General features: G+C 43.7%; 1 protein-coding gene across 3 annotated transcripts in view; it reads left to right on the plus strand.

The window, feature by feature from the left end:
* Positions 1–21: 21 nt before the first annotated feature.
* LOC127352841 (solute carrier family 45 member 3) overlaps positions 22–21,167 on the plus strand; it is a 31,108-nt gene continuing 9,962 nt past the window's right edge. Inside the window, exons 1-2 of one of the 3 annotated variants that reach the window (XM_051381562.1) lie at positions 22–125; positions 17,870–18,232. In XM_051381562.1, coding sequence (XP_051237522.1) covers positions 18,085–18,232 — 148 coding nt within the window. In that variant the 5' untranslated portion in view covers positions 22–125; positions 17,870–18,084. Of the gene's footprint in view, positions 126–2,747; positions 4,421–11,568; positions 12,112–17,869; positions 18,233–21,167 lie in introns of those variants that run through there. The other 2 variants (XM_051381564.1, XM_051381563.1) reach the window with 2 other exon arrangements.

The following is a 21,167-nucleotide window of genomic DNA, read 5'->3' on the forward strand; positions in this document are numbered from 1 at the left end:
CAACGGTTGTCACCCAGCTGGGTTTCTGGCTCTCTCGCTCCACAAGTTGAGCAACAGCGGTAACGTACGTCGGGAGCGCGAGCAAGTTGCTGCGTGGATTTCCCGGAGCTGCACTTAAACTTAAGGTGAAGTTGTTGTTGTTGTCCTTTTTTAAAAGCAGTAATATATATTTTTAGCCTTGTTGACTGGACACAAAATCTAACGTAAAAATGTAAACTTTAACGGTCGCCGTGTGTGTGTGTGTGTGTGTGTGTGTGTGTGTGGGGGGGGGTTACAACGGTTGACGGTTGGGGTTTCGACCCTAAAACGTCGTCGGGTGTCGCTTATTGTTTTTGTGCTTTAAATTCACGCTACGCCAGATTTTTTTTTTTTTGTGGCGGAGCTGGAAAACGGGGGTAGTGTTTTGGTTGTGAGCCCCCCGGTGGTGGATGGAAGGTGTCCGGGTGAGGGGGGGGGGTCCAGCGGCAGTAGCATGGTGGTGCCTCCGGGAAGTTTTCTCCCACCCTTTGCGTCGCTGACTGCGGCTCCACCGACCGACCGACCGACCGACCGATCAGGGGCTCCCTGCACACTGATGCGGTGCCAAGTGCCCTGGTGGCATTAAGTTCTTTAACAGGCTTTACCGGCCGATGTATAACCTCTTTCTGTCCGCACACGAAACGTCTAATTCGGCTCTGTGTTGGCGAGGAGCCCCGCTGGTTTGACACATGGATTTATGGGGGTTGGGGGTTGGGGGGGGGGGGCGTTTCAGGACACCCTGTTTTTGGAAAAAGTTGCTCTTCTCACTGGTATTAAACACAGCTTTTAAATGATAATGATGGGTTCTTGTTGTTTTGTGTTACATGTTTAGCTCAGGTATGCAAATGCAGCATCTCAGGGATGGCAAACAATATTGAATGGCATTATTTTGTGTATTGATTCTCAGATATACTGTATTGATTGTGTGCTTTAAGCCCCAACCTGCGAGGTATCAGGGTTGTCAATGTAAACTAAAAGGGCTGTGCATTAAAAAGTTAACTTTTTTTAAACTCAGATTTTATGCATATGGTTGTGTTTTCTTTTTCCCCCAAAAAATAGATTAAAAAAAGACATTGTAATATGTTAATTTGCTTACAGTATCACAATATATCGCGGTGTATTTGAATCGTAACCCCTGTATCGTGATAGGTATTTGTGCCAATACACAGCTGTAGACAACGTACGATATTATCCTGTATTGCGTTAAAAACACTAAATTTATCGTGATGAATTTCCATTAATGTGATTATCTTAAATCGGGATAATCGTGAATTTCTTTACATGGTTGACTTAAAAAAAAAAGGCTGTCTAACTCATCAGCATACAGTCTTTTATTTTGAAGGGTGAAGCTAGTTTCCACTTTCCAGTTCTTTCCGAAATGTTTATTACCATTTTTAAAAGTATGAAGTATGTTTTCATGATAGTAACGTGATAATAACGTGTTTCGCAAATTATTTCTGCCACGATAATCGTGATGTGAAACGTTCACGTTGTCCCATGCCTCGTTGTTTGGGTAATTTTGTTGTAGTGAATGTAAGTTAATGACAGTAGTAGAGCGATTTTAAAGTCCTGAGTTAATCCGTCACTTTGAAACTGATTTACATCAAAACATTTTAAGTAAAACGGATTTAATTTTGTAAGTTAACAAAACATTCTTGATCAAGTTTTATTTGTACTGTGAAAACAAAATACATAGTAAAACTACTTCATCAGGAATGCTTAACTAAACTAAGTTAGTGTTAACTTAACTTACAGAATTGAGTTTGTGTTAGTTAAAACTTTCGATGTAATCTGTTTCATCAGTTGTTTTGAGTTGAAACTGATTACTTCCTATAAATGATTGAATTTATTATTTATGTGTAATATTAAACTTTTGTTGTGGGATTGGGATCTTTTGCTCACGGTTAAAAATACGAAAGGAAATCGCTTTTGTTGCGACATTTCTGCCTTATGGACCTCCTTTCTAAATTTAAATTTCTTTATCTAGACAACACAATGTCAGGAATGTAAACCACATTTTCTACCAAGTAAACTTAGCAGCAGCAGTTAAGAGCTTAAAGTTTCCCATGGTTGTTTTATTTACTAATTTATTCAATTTCTTTTGGTGAATCTGGTTCTTTAGATGGTACTAGAACTTTTTTTTTTTTTTTAAGATTTCAAAAAACCACATTAAGGAGGAAAGAGGATCAAAAGGTTAAACCGCTCTAACCCATGACAAGAGGGACTTTTATTGTCAACATGACCGTGACTCTGCCGTTACACAAAGACCTCTTTCCCCCTCTCCATGGACCGCTCAAGTGTGTTATTCATCCTAACCCTGGAAAATAGACTCTTCTCTTTTAGCCTCATTGGCCCCGGCAGCTCTTCTCTCCTCTTCTGCTGACGGCACCAACCCTCTGAAATTTTAACTTTTATAAAACTTTAAAGTAACACCTAATTGCGTCCTACGTGTAGAGCCAGCCTTCCCCATATGAGGATCCCTGCAGGCGTACTGCGTTAACTGCTGATGATCGCCGACTATGGCGAGCCACATTCTTAGCACTCGATGCCTCTATGTGTTTGCCCCCAGAGGGGTTTTTTTTTTTGCGCCGCTCTCTGGGGAGCTCATCTGCTCCACAGTGATAGATATGCTTCTTCACCCTTGGATGCTGTGGCTAGACCAGCTGGCTGTTCTCTCTCTAACTGCTTTCTGACTAGTCTAATATACCCCCCCCCCAAGCCCTCGCGCGGGGATAATCGCCCCCACCGTTAAGGACACCAAGCTACTTAGGCAGAGTGAAGGCTTTGCAGTTTTAATCAGTCGTAGGCTGTTTATCTCCCACTCGGAGCGCTCTCGGTGCTTTTCCACGTGTACCTGGATTCTCAATGAATTACACTTGGCTTCTGCATATGTTTATTTTTTTAAAGACAGGTGGCGGATTATGTGGTGGGTGTCATTTTTCTTTCTAATTGGGAAGGCCTGAAGAGGTTTTTGCTTTTTTTTTGTGTGTGTGTGTGTGTGGGGGGGGTCTTTCTCTTAAGCCCTGTCCTCTTCAAAGCATTGTGTTGCTCTGGTATCATGTGTAGCCATGAACAATCACAGGTATGCAATCTATACAATGGTTGTCTCTCACATCAGGGGAAGAAGTGCAGAGGAGAAACTCAACTTCAGTGGGAAAAGCACTGCTTTACGGCTCTCATGGCAGTTTTCTTTGCATTGCTTTCAGGATTTTAACTTTCATGTCCTAGTTTTAGTCAGATTAGTCTACTTGTGATGCTTTTGTTGTGTATGTCACGGGAGATTTGTCCTAGTTGTTTTGCTGCGCCTCAATTTTACGCATTATAAAAAGCAATATTTTTGGTTTTTTGATTTTCTGTCTGCAGGAAATTAGATGAAACCTTGTCTGCACTTAAATTGCACCAATTGCCTCCGGGGGTTTTATGTAATTTGAGCTGTTGCCTTTTGTATTGACAGAATCCATGCTGGCTGCCTCTATTTTCTTTGTCTCTGCATGAACTCCGATTTAGCGGGAGTTCATTTCTCAGATCTGCGTGGTGTATTTTGTAGTTATCTTTAGGCAAACATTCGAAACTGTTTAGGGCCTCGTACATTTACTGCTGAAAGTGAATGTGTCCCTCAAGTGCTAATCATTGTAAAAACAGTGAGCTCATTTGTTGAAACACGAGGAGGGGGAAGAAATGGTAATGTTAGGAAAAAAAGTTGATGGGGGAAAAGTGTTTGATTTTATTTCGTTTTTCCCCTGGAGGACAACAACCACCAATCAAAAAGCAACACAACACCTGCTCTCACATTGGGGAAAATCTCACAAGTGCTGGTATGAACATTATTAAGACCACCATAACTCACTAACAGCGGGAGGAAAAGGGCTGAATATTAAGCAACCTGTCTGGTTCCTGGATCTCTCATTGAGGGCAGAAGCAGAGCAGCGCAGGAGTTTTTTCCCAGCTCTCTGCAGGCTGCGGGGTCAAAGTCCAAACAGTTTCCCTGTAATAGTGCTGCGCAGCCAGCTGGGCGGGAGAGAAAGACCGCTTACAGGCTTCCCCTAATGGGCCACAGCTAAAAAGAAAAGATGTCGGCTACCCTACCACCGAGGAATGTCACCTCTGTGACACTGTTATCATTCAGCTTGTTCTTTGTTTTTGACACTATGGCCACTTTCTCACAGTTGTTGCTGGGAACTTCCATGTCACGACAAGGATGATTTTGACTTAACGGGGATGTGACTGAGTCATTTGTTCAACGTTGATCACTTGTGTAATATCTAATCTGTTATTTATCACATCTCTCTCTCTCTCTCGGTGGCATCGACCGTACGATGCGCACGGCTGAGCTTCTGTCGGGGTCAGAGTCCTCTTGGGACCACTGCTGGGAGCATGGCGGACTTTAATTGGGTGCGAGAAGGTGAAAGCATATTTAATTCAGCCCATCTAGGTTGTCCGTGTTCTTTGTCTGGTCTGGTTATAGACACGAATACTCCCCATCTTTTTCTTGCGTTTGTGCATGAGCTCTCTCTGTGCCAACGTGTGTGGGTGCGCTGGCACCGGTTCAGTTCTCTAGTGGCTCGCTTGCCCAACTGCTTTTCTCTTTAATCCTAATTTACTGCTCTGTATTTTTGTCATTCAAACTTAAATGCACTGTAACACAATGGGTGAAGGATGCCAACATTGCACAGCAGTTTAGTAAATTATGGGAACGTATAAGTAGCTTTCATTTGGTACGGCTGGCAGAAGGAACTGTCTGTCTGTCTGTCTGTCTGCTGATGTGTATCTTTGTCATCGTGAAACACAGGAATACATGCTGGAAGGATACTCTGTCTTTTTGTGTACTCAGACATTTTCCCATTATAATCAAAGTGAGGCGTTGCACTGATCACTGCTACCGACATGTAATCAGGATCCAAAACTTTGTAATTTTGGTTGAGAACTCTGAAGGTGTTTTCAGACAGAATCCGAAGCTAATTTTTGTTTTTATTCACGTGAATCTGACCGCTGGAGTGTTTTTCCGCCCATGAAGAGCCTCTGACTAATCCCAGAACACGCCAGGAAACCTCAGCGCTTTCTTTTACTTTGCTCCAGTCCGTCTCCCTCTTTTTTTCCTCCCGTCTCCATACGTTCTTTAAACGGAGTCATAAATCTTCAGGATCGGTTCAGATTTTCAGGTCAAGTTTAAACGTTTTCTGCACGCGGTGAACTGTTGTGACCGTTGGTGTCTTTGCATCGACTTTATATGCATTTGCTTCTAAAATTCACCTCACATTCAGTCTGAATACGCACAGTGAGTGTGGGTCCCTCCTGCACCTTGCCCCTTCTAACCCTAGGGCTGGGTATTGAACCTCAATACTTTTACAGCACAAACAGAACTGCTTCGATACTACAGAGTTTTGAAAAAGGCCTTATTGTTTGGTGGGGGGGGGGAGAAAAACACCTGAAGTTGCACAGAGAAAGTAAGAGGTTTCACTCTGCTGCTATTTTCTAGTACCAACAACGTCACCCACAGTCATTCCCTTCTTCGTCTTCTGCAGATTAGACGCTACAATGGCCTATTGCCATACTTTTTGCTATCACTGTTCCTTTCGAAAGTCATTTATATTTTTATATAGTCCAATATTGTACAGCTATTCCATCAGTTTCTTCATTTCACAGGTCTGTGAACAGCTTCCTCAGTTAAAGAGAGTAATTGTACCGCAATGTGTAACGCCATTCCCTTAAAATATATTCAATAAAATTGGTATTGTTAAGGAACTAGTATCAAAGTCATGTTATCAGGACCGGGACCAAAACATTTTAAACAATACCCAGCCCAATTTAAACCCTCACATCACCATTTCATTGGCTGTACCTCCACAGAGAATCAGCACTGTCCTTGTGTGACTTTACTGACAGTACAGCTGCTACTGTGCCCCTTTTTTAAAGGGGAACTCTTATTAACACCTATTTTACACTTCAGTGTGGGTTTACAGGTCTTGGGGAATACTCTCAAGTGAGGTCACAAGACTATAAGGTTGAAAATGAGTTAGAAAGTTAGAAAGAAATGAGTCCTTGTCTCTGCTTGAGGATAGCAGCTCGAGGCTACACTAGATAATATCTCTGCTTCTGCTGCATCAATTTTGATTGTTTCTTTTAAAAACTTCAACAATGCTTTATGAGTACTTTTTTAAAGTGTACCTGTGCCCTTCAAGTGTGTGTAATTCCTTTTAGTCAAACAGGTTCAGACTGAAGATCTGTGTTTTTAGACCCAATACGTTATCTTAATATCGGGCCCTTGCCTCTAGTTCTTGGAAGTGTTGTTGAATATAGTGACTGATAGGCTTTATAACCAAGTTGGCACTCGCTTCATTTCTGGCAAGAGCAAAAAACGACAACAACAGTATGAGTCGGTTGCCGTTGTTTCACTCTCACTCTGCTAGCCTAATTCAATTTACTGACTTTACTTAGTTCTGCCCACATAGTTCAAATGTGGAGGCCAGTGCGTGGCATTGAAGGCAAAACAGCCTCAGGTCCAGCTCTCACGAAAAGGCGGGGAACAGACGGCAAAAATCGCTCTACTGTAATTCCCCAGAAATGAGAAGCCCTGCTTTGAGAGTTTGACACGGCTGCTAAACCACAAGTTGAAGTCCAGATGAGACAAGTAACGGGGGCCCTGGAGCAGGGATAACGCGGGCTTGTCCTTAGACATTTTCCCATGGTGATAAGGACTTGGCCAGATGTTTGCAATACATATTCACACTCTCTCTCTTCCTCGACTCTCTCTGCAAGTCAGAGAAGCCCCAGAGAAGTGTGTAAAGTGGCCGATCTAGAAAGGGCATATCTGGTAAGGCCCTTAGTGCGCCAAATTATGAATAACCCTGTCACCTCCTGATCATTTCTGACTGGAACTACCAGGAAACACCAAGCCAAGGGGACAGTGAAAGGTTCCCAACTTGATTTAGCCCTCCTTTTGAAGTTTGCCTCTGTGAATGGGGGGGGGGAAAACGGCATATTATGAGACACCACAGTGTTCTCTTTCATGTAGTAAGCTGAAAGGGATGCTATTGAGTGTTTGAGGGAGAGTCCTTTGATATGTGAGATGCTCTGTGCCTTGTGAAAAGGATCGAGCTTATGATTTGAGTCAATATGTTGTGTGTGTGTGTGTGTGTGTGTGTGCGGGGGGGTGCTTTGATGCCTGCTCCTGCCAGTTCAGTGTTTTGTCAGAAATGTTCCGTACAGCAGGCTTAGGGGATCTGCCACGATGGATGCCACGATGGTCCCCTACGAGCTCACATATGTGTGAAAAAGGCGCCTGCTCGTGCACACACACGCGTACAGTGACACACACACACACAGATGCACACAGACTTGAGGCGTTAATGGAATTACTGTTCCACCCTAGTAGACGGTCAACAATGTCCCGTTTGTGAGCTTGTTTGGGTAGTTTGATATCGAACGTCCTGTCCACGGTTCAGAGGACGTTTTTTAAAATGAAGGAAGGGACAAATTGTCTTGATTACACGTTTCTTTTGTAGGAAAGCTTTTGGTCTCGTCTCAGCTGACGATTGACATTTCTTATTTTCCCCAAAGGCCGAGAGTAGCCTTCCGCCTTTTAGTCGGCAGTTATGGGTTGGGCACACAAAGATAGTAATGTTGTAAAAAAAAAAACTTCCTTTTGTGTAATTGTGTGTTTTTTATGCTGCCGTTCAAGCAACATTAAATATGATTATAATTCCAGGCATAATTAAGCATATGTGGAGGGTCATTGTGTGTGTGTGTGTGTGTGTGTGTGTGTGTGTGTGTGTGTGTGTGTGTGTGTGTGTGTGTGGGTGGGATCTCATGCCTTCCTGTGTATGCTACTAGTTAAGAGGAGGAGGAGAGAGAGAGAGAGAGAGAGAGAGAGGACTTTGCCCCTCTCTTCCATCTCTACCATCTGGTTTGTGTAGCATTTGACTGAGGCGTTAATCATTGTGCCTCGGGGGCCGCTCCCGCTCTGACAACAGCTGGAAAAAAGGAGATGGACCTGTTGATGTCCATCTGTCCTTAGTCTGTCAGTCCTCTACGCAGCACGGCTGTATTAACTGTATCCACGCAGCTGGAAGGTTCACGACCTTGGTGTTTCTACTTTCTTGAAAAACAGCTGGAAGGGCCTCCCCTCCACACTGTTTCCTCTCTCCGTAGTGTCGCTCAGCCCTCAACCTCACCCAGTGACCGCATGCTACCATTTGTTTCACCAAGTATTGTTAAGCTTGCCTTTATTTTAAGGAATCGCACAAACACTGTAAAGGCAAATTCAGCTACACACTGGATGTTGCAGCAAAGCGAATACCACAAATCCACGTATGATGAGTGCAAAGCCAGAATAAAATAAGATGGTATCGCTTCTTGGGTTTTTTAAAAAGATAATCCATCTGAACATTTCCAGGTTGCCATCGCATAACTCAACATTATGACAACAGTTTCACATTTACAGGGTAAACATTTATAAACACAGAGTATATAAATATGGGTCAGACAGACAACACCCATCTTTCAAACTCAGCCCTCCGTTTGATCTCAACCGCACAAGTTTTTAGGTTTCGTGACTTTATCTTGCGTGGTGGTGACGCTATCGCAACACAATCTGACCACAGACGGACAGACAGACATATTAACACGTGGGAAAGTTCTCAAAACTGCCTCTGTGGTAGTTCCCGCTGTAGTAGGTGTGTCTGGGACCATATTTTACACACACACACACACACACACACACACACACACACACACACACACACACACAGACAGAGAACAAGTGTGGCTGGGAACAACGGGATATTACTTTTTTCTTTTAATTCATTCTCATTATAATGAGCCACTGTTATTCATTAAAGATACGTCACTGATGGGTGTTGGGTGTAGCTTAACATTAACTATCTCCGTGGTGCTAGGTGAGCTTGATAACGTTACAGCTCGGCGGAGAAGGGACGCCATTATGGTGTACATCCCATGCTGCACGCTTAATTCCTGCTCACAAGAAAATATGTATTTTGGATTTTAAGGGGGAACTGTCCCTTAAGTATTAGCCTAGATTGTGTTTCTCAGTGGACTTTTAAAAGCGCCTCTTTTGGAAACCGCAAGAGCGTTTTTGTCTTTGTTCTACAATAGCAAGTTGCATGTTCCTGGAAGGACACCTCTTTCCTCAGTAGCTTAACACATGTCCTACAGTGAGGCTCCTTTTCAGGAAGACATCCCACCAGCAAGTAATGCTCTCATTATTTCAGGGAACTTGAAAGCAGTTTCTGATGCTGTTAGTCCGGCTAATGGATCTAGATGGAAGTGAAGCAAGATGATGCGAATAGAAGTCATTCTTCATGCAGGATTTTGTCATTAATATGACTATTGAAAACCTTTTTACATGCTGTGTTCTCATTTGTTTGCCTGGTGGTTTTATTTGGTCTAAATCTGGTTGTTCCCATGTGGCACACTTGTTCCATTAAAAGCAGTAAGAGAGGAAAAATGAAATTTGTTCTCGGGAGAAAAGGCTCTTCACACAGTCAAGATAACGTCGTTGTAAGTAAGACATTGTGATAAAATTATACATAAGAGGTGGAATTGTGTCTGACACCTGTTTTTTTTTTTCCTCTTTTAATCCAATATAAACAAACAAAGCATGTGATAATCCCACATAATGGCACATCCTTAGCACAATGGAAACCGCATTCTTTGGGCAAAACCCTGCATTTCTCGCCGACACATGTCAGAATTTTTATTAAGGAGCTCTTAGGTGCAGGAACAAACATGTGTAAAGCGGTCTTGTGCAAAGTATGATTGATCCTAAAGGGGATGTAACATCTTGGTGCGGCTTTATGGATTGATTCATAATTGAATTTTCATTATTTATGATACTGTGGCAGCTGTGACAGTTCTGTGGCAGTGTGCAACAGATGGCCTCGGTTTAAGTAAAACACTGATGGGATTTCTTAAGCCTCAAGGGACTATATAGAAGAGTCTTTTACCATCTTATGTTATGTCCCAGTATACATAGATAACTCCTGGAGAATCCTGAAGGCGCTACATGTTAAAAGCTATTAAGTATGTATAGACGCTCTGTGTTTAAGCATCAGCGTCACGTATTTACCTAAAGGTTAATTTGCTGTGGAAGCACACAATGAGTGATTGATGCCTTCCCATCCTTTGTGTAATGTATAATGTGGGTGACATTTAGGCTTTATTGGGACCCTGCTGCTGTAGCCAAGAGTAGTGGCCCTTGAGTTTTCTATTTCTGACACACTGTTTTGGTTTCCTTGGTTTATCAAAGCAAGGGAGCAGTGTGTCGTAGCTTATTATGGGCATGTTGGGTTTGGCCGGCACTGGAGAAGCCGGGTTTGTGGAAAAGGCTACCATGGAATTAAAACCCCTTCTTCGCCTGCCCAGAGCGCTTATGCATGTTTAGCCAGAAGCTATAGTCAAGCACACACACACACACACACACACACACACACACATGCAAACAATAGAAACATCACTGCAGCACATCAGGAAAGAGTGAAGACGTGTAAAAGGCTTTGGTGCTGTATCATTTATGTCATTTGTACAAAGAGCTGTCAGCTGGTTGGGAAAACTAAGTGTCTGGTATGTGAGGAACTTTGGGGGGGGGGGGGGGTTTGCCTGGAGGCTTTACTGTATACCTCATTATTCTTACTTCCATACAGTTCTCCTGCACAGACACAATGAAAACCCTTTCTTTGGCGTTTTCCATTCCTAGTTAATTATTAGGCTACTTAGGGAGGAGTGTGTGTTTGAGGACATGCATATTTGTACTCGGGGTGGGTAATTTGAACACCAATGAGAAAATACACCTTTGCCAACTATTTTAAAGGAAGGGCATTGTTCGTTCTGCGTGTGCGTTTTCCAGATTTATCGGAAGACATATTGAGTAGCTGAGTGAGGCCCGGCCTTCCTCCAAAATGGGATTTTCAGAATTTTCTTAATTCCAGTCAAGCCTCTCCTGTTGCAGAGGGGAAGTGCTGCCAGCTCTCTGCTCTGTCTTCGTATTGATCTGCCTCCGGGCTCCAGAAATGGAGATTCCTTAAAGCCAGCCGCGGTCTAATGACATTACTCAACACCACCGCCGCCACCACGAACCACCCTCCCCATTTTAGATCTCCCTCCGCTCTGTTATCTAATTAAAAGCTTTTTCTATAGAGGGTTGGTCTTGGCCTCCAGGCGTGGGGTACAGACACGGCAGCCAGTCGGGGGGGAAGGGGAAGGTGGATAGTATGTGCAACTGTTTGCTCCTGTGTGCATGTACGTGTCTACTCAAATAGGCTAACTGCTAGCTGAGCTGGTGAAACCAGGAAAAAGGGTTAAAGCAGTCCATGGACAAGCGGTCATGCAGGACTATGAGCTTAACTAAGACTGGGCTGCAAGGAAGGGAGGTAATGGGAGAGGGTGGGAGGGCTGCCCCTGCCCTGATAGGCAGCTGAACATGATACTGGGTCAGGGGGTATAATACAAAACTTTTAGGGAGTGGTTATAGATAGTGAGAGAGAAGGGCTGGGGGGAGTGGCCTCCGTGTGGGGTTGTTAGATGATATCAATCCACTCTTTGTTTCCTAACTGCCTGTTGTGCTCCCATTATACAGCACAGGTGAGAGTGTCTCTGTACTATATCACAGGTTAAGGTTTTGGCTTTGGTCTGAATTTAGTCTTTAAACCAAAACCGTAAGGTTAAATCAGACACGAGTCATTTTTTGCGACCGATTGCAGACAGACAGAGAGAGAGAGCGAGCGAGAGAGCGACAGGATTCCTCAAGTGCTTTGGGATTTTCCCAATTCCCACCTTACAGACTGAAGCACAGCAGAGAGGGAGGGAGGGGTAGAATAATGGGAGGGATGCAAAGGAGGTGGGCTAAATAAGAGAAGGAGGGAACCGGGGGACACAAAAAGCAGCAGGATAAAAAAAGAGTCAGACTCTTGAGCATAGAGTTGAAGCAGGTGGTCAAAAGAGTCAGACAGATATGCTCCGAGTAAGTGGAGTGTGTTGATTGGATAAAGAGAGCGAGCAGCCTTTAAAATAGATTAGATGCTCAATTTTTAGCACTGCAAGTCTGTAGATGGACCTTTTTGAGCTTCGCTTCTTCGTCTGGTGAGTATCATTCAGCCCAATAATTCTCCTTTGTGGCTCGTCATGTTTTACATTGCTGTTATCACACTTTTCTCTTACCTTCAGTGTGCGAGAGGCCAGAGGAAATGGTTAATGTGCCTGATGAAATTAACAGTTTTTTAACAGACACACACTTTCCATCCTGTATTCAGGATTTTTTTGGATGCTGTCACATCAGCCTGGCGTAATGAATTTCCCTCTGAATGAAACAAAACTGTACCTCTGTTATTGTGTGTGCTAATGGTAGTGAAAGGTCAGCGGTATCCTTTTAACAAAAAGTCTCATTTAAGCCATGTTTTGAAGTTCTGATGTGACCTTTTTTTATGTTATTTTATTAAAACGTATGCGCCTGTAAGGGATGTAAACATGTCTTTGTGTTACTTGGATTATGAAAAGTACCAATTAGCAGTATAGAGATGAAATAACATGAAACAGCTGTTTACTGTTAACTCAATCATAAACTGTCAGTTTCTAAATAACATTTCCTGTGACTGTAACAACATAGTGTTGATCAGAAATCCACTGGTTTACTGGTTGTTCTGTTAAAGCCAGTTTAAAAAATGTGACCACTCCATTAACAACATGTAAACACACGATTGTGGTTGAATGAAAACTCATTAGCGTTTGCATTCTTCCTTTATTAGTCCTTCCACATTGGCACAATAGGTTTTCAGCCACCGTCCGTGGGGAGGCCCGTTATCAGCCACATTGACTCACAAGAGGCTACACGGCCGAACTCTGCTGCTCTCCATTGTTGTGTTATTTGCATGGGCCCGGTATGATAACGGTCACCTCCCTGAGCCGTAAGCTGGCTTCATTCTCTGATCCACACCCACACACACCCTAACATACAGCAGGCCTCTAGCATTCCTCTCATGTTCACCTGATAAGTGGGCTATGTTTGGGTGTTTTTGTGTGTGTTAGTCTGTCTCTGTGGATCCTCTGTAGTCCTGCTCAGATAGGCACTGATGTTGTTCTCCACTCACTTTTTCAAGGGTGCGTCTGGAGTCTATTGGTTTAAAACCAGCATTGTGGCATTCCTGTGTTGTGAATGACTGAATGAGTTACCGTATTAGTTTGATAATCAGACTACAATAACGTTCCCCTTTACTGAGCACTGGTCGTTTGCGCTCTCAGGAGCCATGAACTGTTAGCTTCTTGTCGTCTTTTTGGCCTTGAAACTTATTCTGAGTCATCGCCCTAATTAGGTGCGGAGATGGAAAGAGCACTTCACATTTTGGCACTGCAAAGACTGTCATTAGACCCTCCAGAAATAAGACAAGGTCGTCTTTCCTGCTCCGTTATAAGGCGTATGTCCTTCCGTCGTATCTTCTCTCAGAAGCACTACTTTAAAATAACTGGTAACAGGTTGAGTTTTCATTTCAACTAGGCAGAACAGCAAGAGGAGGTGAGTATTAGAAGCAGGCAGCTTTGAAACTTTAGGTTGGTCACATGATTTGCGGTGAAAGGCAGGGTCAGGGGTCGCGGTGACGGATGTGGGCTTAAGATTACAGGCTGGAGGGGGTAGGGTCAGCACGGTCAGGGCTGCCTTTCAAGTGAGCAGAAGCAGAACACAAATCAAACACTAAACTTTTTTATTGAAGTAGGTTAAACAAGTTCCATGTTATTATCCAGTTGTCAGTAACAGAAGGAAACGGCGTGTTTGGGAAAAAGGGTGCCAGACGTCTGGTGGTGGCCTCATCTGGATGACAGGCCACGGATAGATGTAGAACACCTGGTATCTCTAACTTAGGAGAAAGGAGTCATAGAGGGACTGACAGGAAGGTGGGAAGAATGGTGAAATGTCTATAAATCAGAAAAAGGGCACATTTTCTGAAAGTGTAAGTGTGGATGGAAATAACAGGGTTCGGTCAGAGGCGGCACATGGTCGGTGAGTCTGTTGCTGGCATTGGCTGTTAATAACCAAACTATGAGCAGTACGCACACTTTTACTCTCTTTGACTGTAGAAATCTGATGTTTTCACTTCACAGATGACGAAGAAAGGCATTACAACGCGAGGCAGGCTAAAACGTGAGACTCGTGTCGCTGCTGGACTGCTGATAGGAGTTTAGTTTGGCGATGAACTGACAGAAAAAAAGGAACGAATTGTCGATTCTTTGCCAAAATCCTGAGTTGGTAGAGTCCTAGTATAAATGAATCAAGGTAGAATCTCTGAGGACACGTTGACTGTGCTGGGCCATCATTGTAAGCAGTGCACTGTTCATAAGAAGGTTGCTCCATCTGAACCTGTTTGTGTTATTCAGCGAGCCACAGAGAGAAAAGGTTTGCAGGAAGTAAGCCAGGGGAAGCTGTCAGCATAAAAGCCGGTCCTGCCGTCCCCCCTCCATGCAGACGGTCTGGTCCATTAATGTGCAGGAACTCAAAGGGAGGAAGGCCAACGTGCTGCAGCCATTCAGCTCGAGCCAAACACACAACCCCAGACCCTCCTGCTGAGGGTTTCTGCAGCCACAAGCCTCCACTCTGCCGGTGGCTCTGATGTCATCTCGGAGCAATTCCTTCCCCTTCTTCCCTTCCAAAACCCTGCTGTCTGCTGGGAGACCCCCCACCCAATGCCACACACACACATACACACATACAATTTCTATATCCTTCCATCTATATGATCACTGCGTCCATAAAAAAAGACTTGGAAATGGACTTGATACCTCACTATATCACATTACTCTCCCTGGCACAATGTATACAAAGCCTGTTTTGTATTGTAAGAATACCTCTCACAGTCATTAGGACCGATTTCTTTTTTTTTTTTTTTTGGGAGGGGGGGAGCCTACAGCTGAAGGCTGAATAGGGCTTGGTAATGGAGCAGTGGGAGAGCTGACAAAAGCAGCCCACCACCACTACCACCACCACCGCCATCCCTCCTCTCACCAGCCTGGCTCAGATTGTAGTGTTTAAACACGTAAGGTGACAAGTAGAGCCGTTTGTCTAACAGTGTGTGCGTGCGTTTGTGTCTCCAAGGCTATGGGAAGACGATGAAGGGCATGACTAGAATACATTGCAGAGTCAGAGGTGTCATTAAGTGAGTGGTGGAATGACTGTGTGGGTTGCCTGTGTGTGTGTGTGTGTGTGTGTGTGTGTGTGTGTGTGTGTGTTTCTCTGTGCCGTCCTTAAAAAGGCAAACTTTAAGTGCTTTGTTCTGTTCGTGCCAATGCCACAAACAACGCATTGGCTAAAGAGTATCGTATTTAAAACAAACAAATGGATTTTATTTTTAGCATTGACTTTGAGGTGGATAAATGGACTGATAAATGCTTTTCCTGCGCTGCTTTCACTGTCTCCCTCTATCCCCGCCGCCATCCATCAGTCTTTCCAACCTCCTCCCTCGCCACCGTTCTAACTCGGGTCAAGACTTAAGCAACCATTCAATTTTCAAAAACCCTGGAATCTGACTCGCATTTGGGCAGGCGTCCAGAATAGCCGTGGCTGCAGATTTCTCTATTCTTGCCACTGGGGGGGGGCCTTCTGTTTTCAGTGAGAACGTCTGACAGAGAGTCAGCTGGGGCCGCGATAGAAAGCATTCACACTGAGATTCAGAACCACGAAGGCATAACCAGTCGTGGGCAGATATGTCAAAAGGGTTTTCCTCTTAGAATGCAGGTCAGAGACAAGGCTGACCTCGAGGGTTGAGGAAGGATAAGGAAGAAATGCAGAGAAGAGGGAGAGGAAGGGGGGAGATTGTACGTACACACACACACACACACACACACAGAATATGTTGGTAGGGGGTTGTAGTGGCCAGACAGGCCGCAGGGGCAAATGCTGGTCCCCTGATGGGTGTCTTTCAGCGTGCCCAGGCTGGGTGGGAATGAGATCTGACGGGTGTGAAATGGTCCTCTCTCTCTGTGACCCAGGCCCCTGCTAGGTCCAGCCCTGCTAACACTGTCGCTTTGTCCTTCAGATTCTCAAAGAGCCAGTATATGAAAGGACTCATGATGACTGAGCTGGGAATGTATGAATGCTGTAGGAACTCTGACATTCAGTTAACATTTTTTTTTGATTACAACGATGTGAAAAAGGCACAAGAGCTTTTAAGATGGCTGATGTGAGTCTGGGATGCCTGATGACAGTGATTGTGCAAGCGGTGTCAAAAAATAGGACGTTTGAGGACAACAGAAACTACTTCTGCCCCCAAGCACTCGCCCTACGTCATCTGTTTAGCCCCTGTGTGTCAGCCTGTTCAGTACATGTTGCCTAACGGAAGAGGTACATCATCAACAACAAGGTACATTTGCTTGGAGTGCTGTGTGAATCTGATTAGCTCACTTACTGAGCCGAGCACATTTCTGTGATTAACCAAGTCTTGTTGGAGATGATGACATCCATTTTGTTTGCTGGGAGAGAACAGATGGGCAGCATTGGCAGAGAAATGTCACACCGAATGCAAATATAGCACCTTGTTGTTTCAGTGTTGTGCGGCTGTTCTGACTGTTCTTGCTCTTTCCCTCTGCTTTTAAAAAGAACGCACATCTCCTCGGCGGTGGGTGACGACAATGGTTTTCTTGGTTTTACTTTGTCTTTTGCTCACTGGGAAGCAGACGCTGATGTATTAACTGAAGACATGTTGCTTTGTCAATCTGTTTGTCCACAGCAAATCTCTTTCACTTTATATTCTAAAGTGGTTGTTTTTTGGGTTTAGAATTAAAGTCGCAGCTCGTTCTTTTCGGACGAGTATCTGTCATGTCAAGACGGCGATCACTTCAGAAATGAACTGTTTTGTAGCGCGGACAGGGATAGGATGAACACGTAATGGACAATGTCAGCTATGTGACTGGGAAAATGATCCTTCAAGGAGTGGTTAACTGACAATGAGAGAGTTGTTGTGATTCACCTTGGCGTTTTGTTCGTCTTGAACAAAAAGCTTAACCTCTGACTTCAACACATCACCTTGACAACGGTATTATCACTTTTCCTGTATCTGGCAGCACATAGCTTTTCTGTCCCTAAAGCTAGAGGGACGCTAGAAATATCATCCCTCTCACATGTGACTTAATCTAGCTGCTGCTTTTTAGTCTCTTTCTAGTGACACGTCTTTTTAGGTGCTGAAGACTGTCTCTCAGCGGAACAATGGTAATAATCTGCTGAACATTTCTGGAAGGGAGGTCTCGCGTACTTGACTTAAACTGCAATCAGGGCTTAATAATACAGATAATGTCATTGTCAGCCAAGGAAAAGGCTGGAGTTTAGGTCCTCCCACTAATACTAGAGTTATTATGGAGCTGGAAAAGGGAGTTGAGAAAGTAAAACTTTTTTTTTTTAAAGACTGAGCTTTCAAACCTCTAGCGTTTTGAGACTTAAAAAAAAAAGGCAAGCAAAGCAGCAGGGGGAGAAAGATTCTCTTGGCAAATGGTTTGGTGTGTTTGCCACGTCGCTCCAGCTGACTCATCTCCTCTGTCCGCCTGTTGTTGTTCCTGCTGTCTTGAAGCTGTTGCTGAGGAGCTCTGAGAATACATCAATATCGTATATCCTTGTGACTGTCGCTGCCATTTCCATGTTTCTGGAAAATATTTTGGAATCTGTGTTGTTGTGTGGATTGTGTAGTGAGAAAGCTGTTGCGCTGACCTTAGGCCACTGACATTCAGGTGTAGTAACCTGGGAATGACCTGGTGTGTGCTCACAACTCACATTTTCTTTCAGTTTCTTTCATTTTTCTGTTCAAAAGTTGCTTAAACTTTCTCTCTGTGTCTCAATGTTCTCCTCTCCTCTTCCTCTGCTCTTCAGATCCAGAATGCTGAGAAGAGGATGAATCCTTCAGGTCATCTGAGACATCCACGTGTCTTTGCCGCTGTCCCTCCCAGACAGCCCTCTCGTCCCACTGGGGCACCATCTGCCTCCCCACGCTCCCCCCTTGCCCCTGCCCGGGTCCCTCCCCCCTCCCCTAACCCCCAGTAGTGACCATCCCAGAGGCGAGGAAAGGCGAGCCAGCCCCTGTAAATATGCCTGGATGGAGGTCTCAGTGGCGTCTCGTCCTGCTGAACTCCCTGACCTGTGGCCTGGAGATCTGTGTGGCAGCTGGGATCACATACGTGCCCCCACTGCTGCTGGAGGCTGGAGTGGAGGAGCGCTACATGACCATGGTGCTGGGTAAGGGCTTGATAAAGACTGAAAGAAGGGGGATCTGGTTACCCAGGGCTCGTTGCTTCCTCATAGTGTATGTTTGTCTATACAAGTGTGCATGCTTTGCTTCTGCCTCATTCTTTCTCCCCCATAGTCATAGTTTCCCTCCCTGTCCCTTTCTGAGAAGATACAAAGGCACTTGTACACGCTCTCAAGGATAGACTGCTTCATGGATGCAACTATCTCGTCTGTGGCTTGTTTACTGACCACATGATTGTTTCTTGTTCAAGTGTTTCCAATTATAGCTTTTTATAGCCCTGGAGTGCCATTTATTCACTTTGCAATACTTTACATATTGTCATAGGGCTGGAAGTAAATTAGATTTCATTTAATCAATCTGAATGCTTTGTTTGCTGTGGTTACATTTAAGCCGTAATACAAATGGAAAACTATTTCATTAGTTGGTATTGACGTCATGAGAAGTATTGTAAATCCGAATAAGGCTGTACCCTGTGAGGATTGTATGCTGTGTAAATTTGTTTGACACATAAAGATGTGACCTTGTCCAGTGGTAGCCAATTTGTGTGTTGCACAGAGACATGACTGTGCCACAGGGCTCCTCTCTTCTTCCTATTCAGGTCATAAAGACATAATTGAGGCCGTTACACAAATCAGTGGCCGAATCACCTGTTGTGTTGTGGAGGTGGTAATCAGGCGCTAATTTAAAAGCAGCAGGAGGGCAACCTGCCGGAGGAAGAGGCACGATTTCCAGACAGACAGACACATGCAGTACTAATGGCACACTGTGAATTCACAAAATGTATCTTACTTTATTTTTAATTAGTTAAGGTCATAAAATCATTTTTCTAGATCTGAGTAAATAAAGGAATTGTGTAGGGATGTTTTAAGTTTGTTTTATAGGGCAGATACATATGCGAATAGACTATTGCTCCATATAATATTTTATTATAAGATATTTGCAAGCTTATTTGTGATCCTTTACAAATAGATATACATATGGATATTTGTATTGTCCTACACATTACAGCTGCACAGAGCACAATTTCTGACAACTGGTCAGCTTTATCCCGTATCCCGGCTTTCCTGTAGTTTACTCAGGTATTTTATGTGTCTTTATACCACTATAGGATCCGTCAGTCAGTCACGACAGCCAAATACTGAAACTCAAAAGCAGTTTCCACTACAGCAGCCCTTTTACAGGCATCGTAACCCTGCTGTTAAACAACAACCACTGCTGTTCCTCTGCTGTTACACTTAGGAGAGGGTTGCACATTAATGCCACTGAAAAGCATAAGGAACAATCAGCTGGAAAATACAAAACATTGTGTTTTTTGCTGGCTGAAAGTATTTTTCTAAGATGTAGACAATCCAGCTAGAGTAAACACTGCTTCAACTTGAAAACAAAAGCTTAAAAGAAATGTATCATGCAGGCAGCATGTGGTTGAAGCCAAAAAGCTCGTCTTGTGTTTTTGTCCTCAGAGAAACGGTTTGAACAGAGATGTGACAAACATTTTTCCCTTTCCCACTTCAGATTTTAATTGCTGTAGTGTAGTGCTGCCGTACCAAAGAAATAACAATTATGATGTTTTGTCGAGATTGAGTAAGAGACGCATTGAGGTTTGTGGTTGTTGGGTATCTTGCACTGTATTGTAATCTAGGGTGTTTAATGCATATTATCTTTTACTTTTCACATACGAAACATTGAACTGGTATATTTTTTTTAACAAACACATCCAGGAATTCTGGGAATACTCAAGGAAAACAAGCTCATTTTGCCTTTTGTGTCTGGTGCAAGAGCGGATATACACACCACAAACACTGCGCAGCTGATGACCACACCATTATGTCTGCCTAACGTGTAATTCAGTTTTGCTTGTGGTTGTGTACTTGTGGCTTTAGTTCCCTCGGACCTTTCAATCTACAATAGTCTGTAAGAATTTCCTGAAACTATCTGAAACCCTTCCTAATGCAAACATTAAGACAGAGAGGTTTGTGTTGTTGTTTTTTTCAAAAAAGGCCAATAATTAGTGGCTATTAGCACTATTAGCATCACCCATATGGTATATATTTGCACACTGTAACTGAGTTTACTTGTAAGCGAGTGAATAGTTTCCTTATCCTTCACTTATCCCAAATTGCATTCACATGGTCTTCACTAAAGTCTCTTTGAGACATTGTCTTGTGACTATACAGATGATAGATACAATTACACCAAACCAAAAAGCCTCCATGTGGATGACAGAAGTGACTATTCAACTATAAATATTAAACAATATACACTTCTACTCTTCCCTTTCTGGAACAGCTGCTGGTGATATGAAGAAAAATGATTTCATTGTACAGTTCCTCCCAAACAGCCTGCACTGTAAGCCAATCTGGAAATGGCACTCAACCTAATTCTCATCTCCCTGCATTGTAATGGAGTGCCTGAGTGTTATCTGAATGAAGATAGATATTGTGTCTTGGGAGGGTTGAAGCTAATTTCCCCAAGCAGTAGTGTCAGGTTCTCAGATGGCCGCTCTCTACTTTATCTAACAGACATTTGTTGGCTGCTTCATCCTCCAGTTGTTACTGTCTTTCTCTAGTTTCCTCTCTGCGAGTGGAGAGGGCACTGAGGTGTCCATTACTCTTGATATTTTAGGCAAATTTTGGTGTGTATTTAAGTAACAAAGCACATTGTGGAATGTGACAGGTTTTATATTAGGTAGGTCGGCTCATATGTGGTGTGTGGGTTCAGTTAGATACCACACTGATTTGTGTGTGTGTCTGTAAACAGAGCTGGAAAGCAGCTTGCATTGTATTCAGAGGCTGGAAAGTATTCTGTGGTGTGTGTCTGTGTGTGTGTGTCTGTGTGTGTATGTGTGTGTGTGTCGGGGGCGACACAGTAAGTCTTACAGCTGTACATGGTGAGGATTGTTGTGATGGGCCCCCACAGCTGCAG

The sequence above is a fragment of the Dicentrarchus labrax genome, unplaced genomic scaffold (genome assembly GCF_905237075.1).
Source record: "Dicentrarchus labrax unplaced genomic scaffold, dlabrax2021, whole genome shotgun sequence".
Classification (NCBI taxonomy): Eukaryota; Metazoa; Chordata; class Actinopteri; family Moronidae; genus Dicentrarchus; species Dicentrarchus labrax.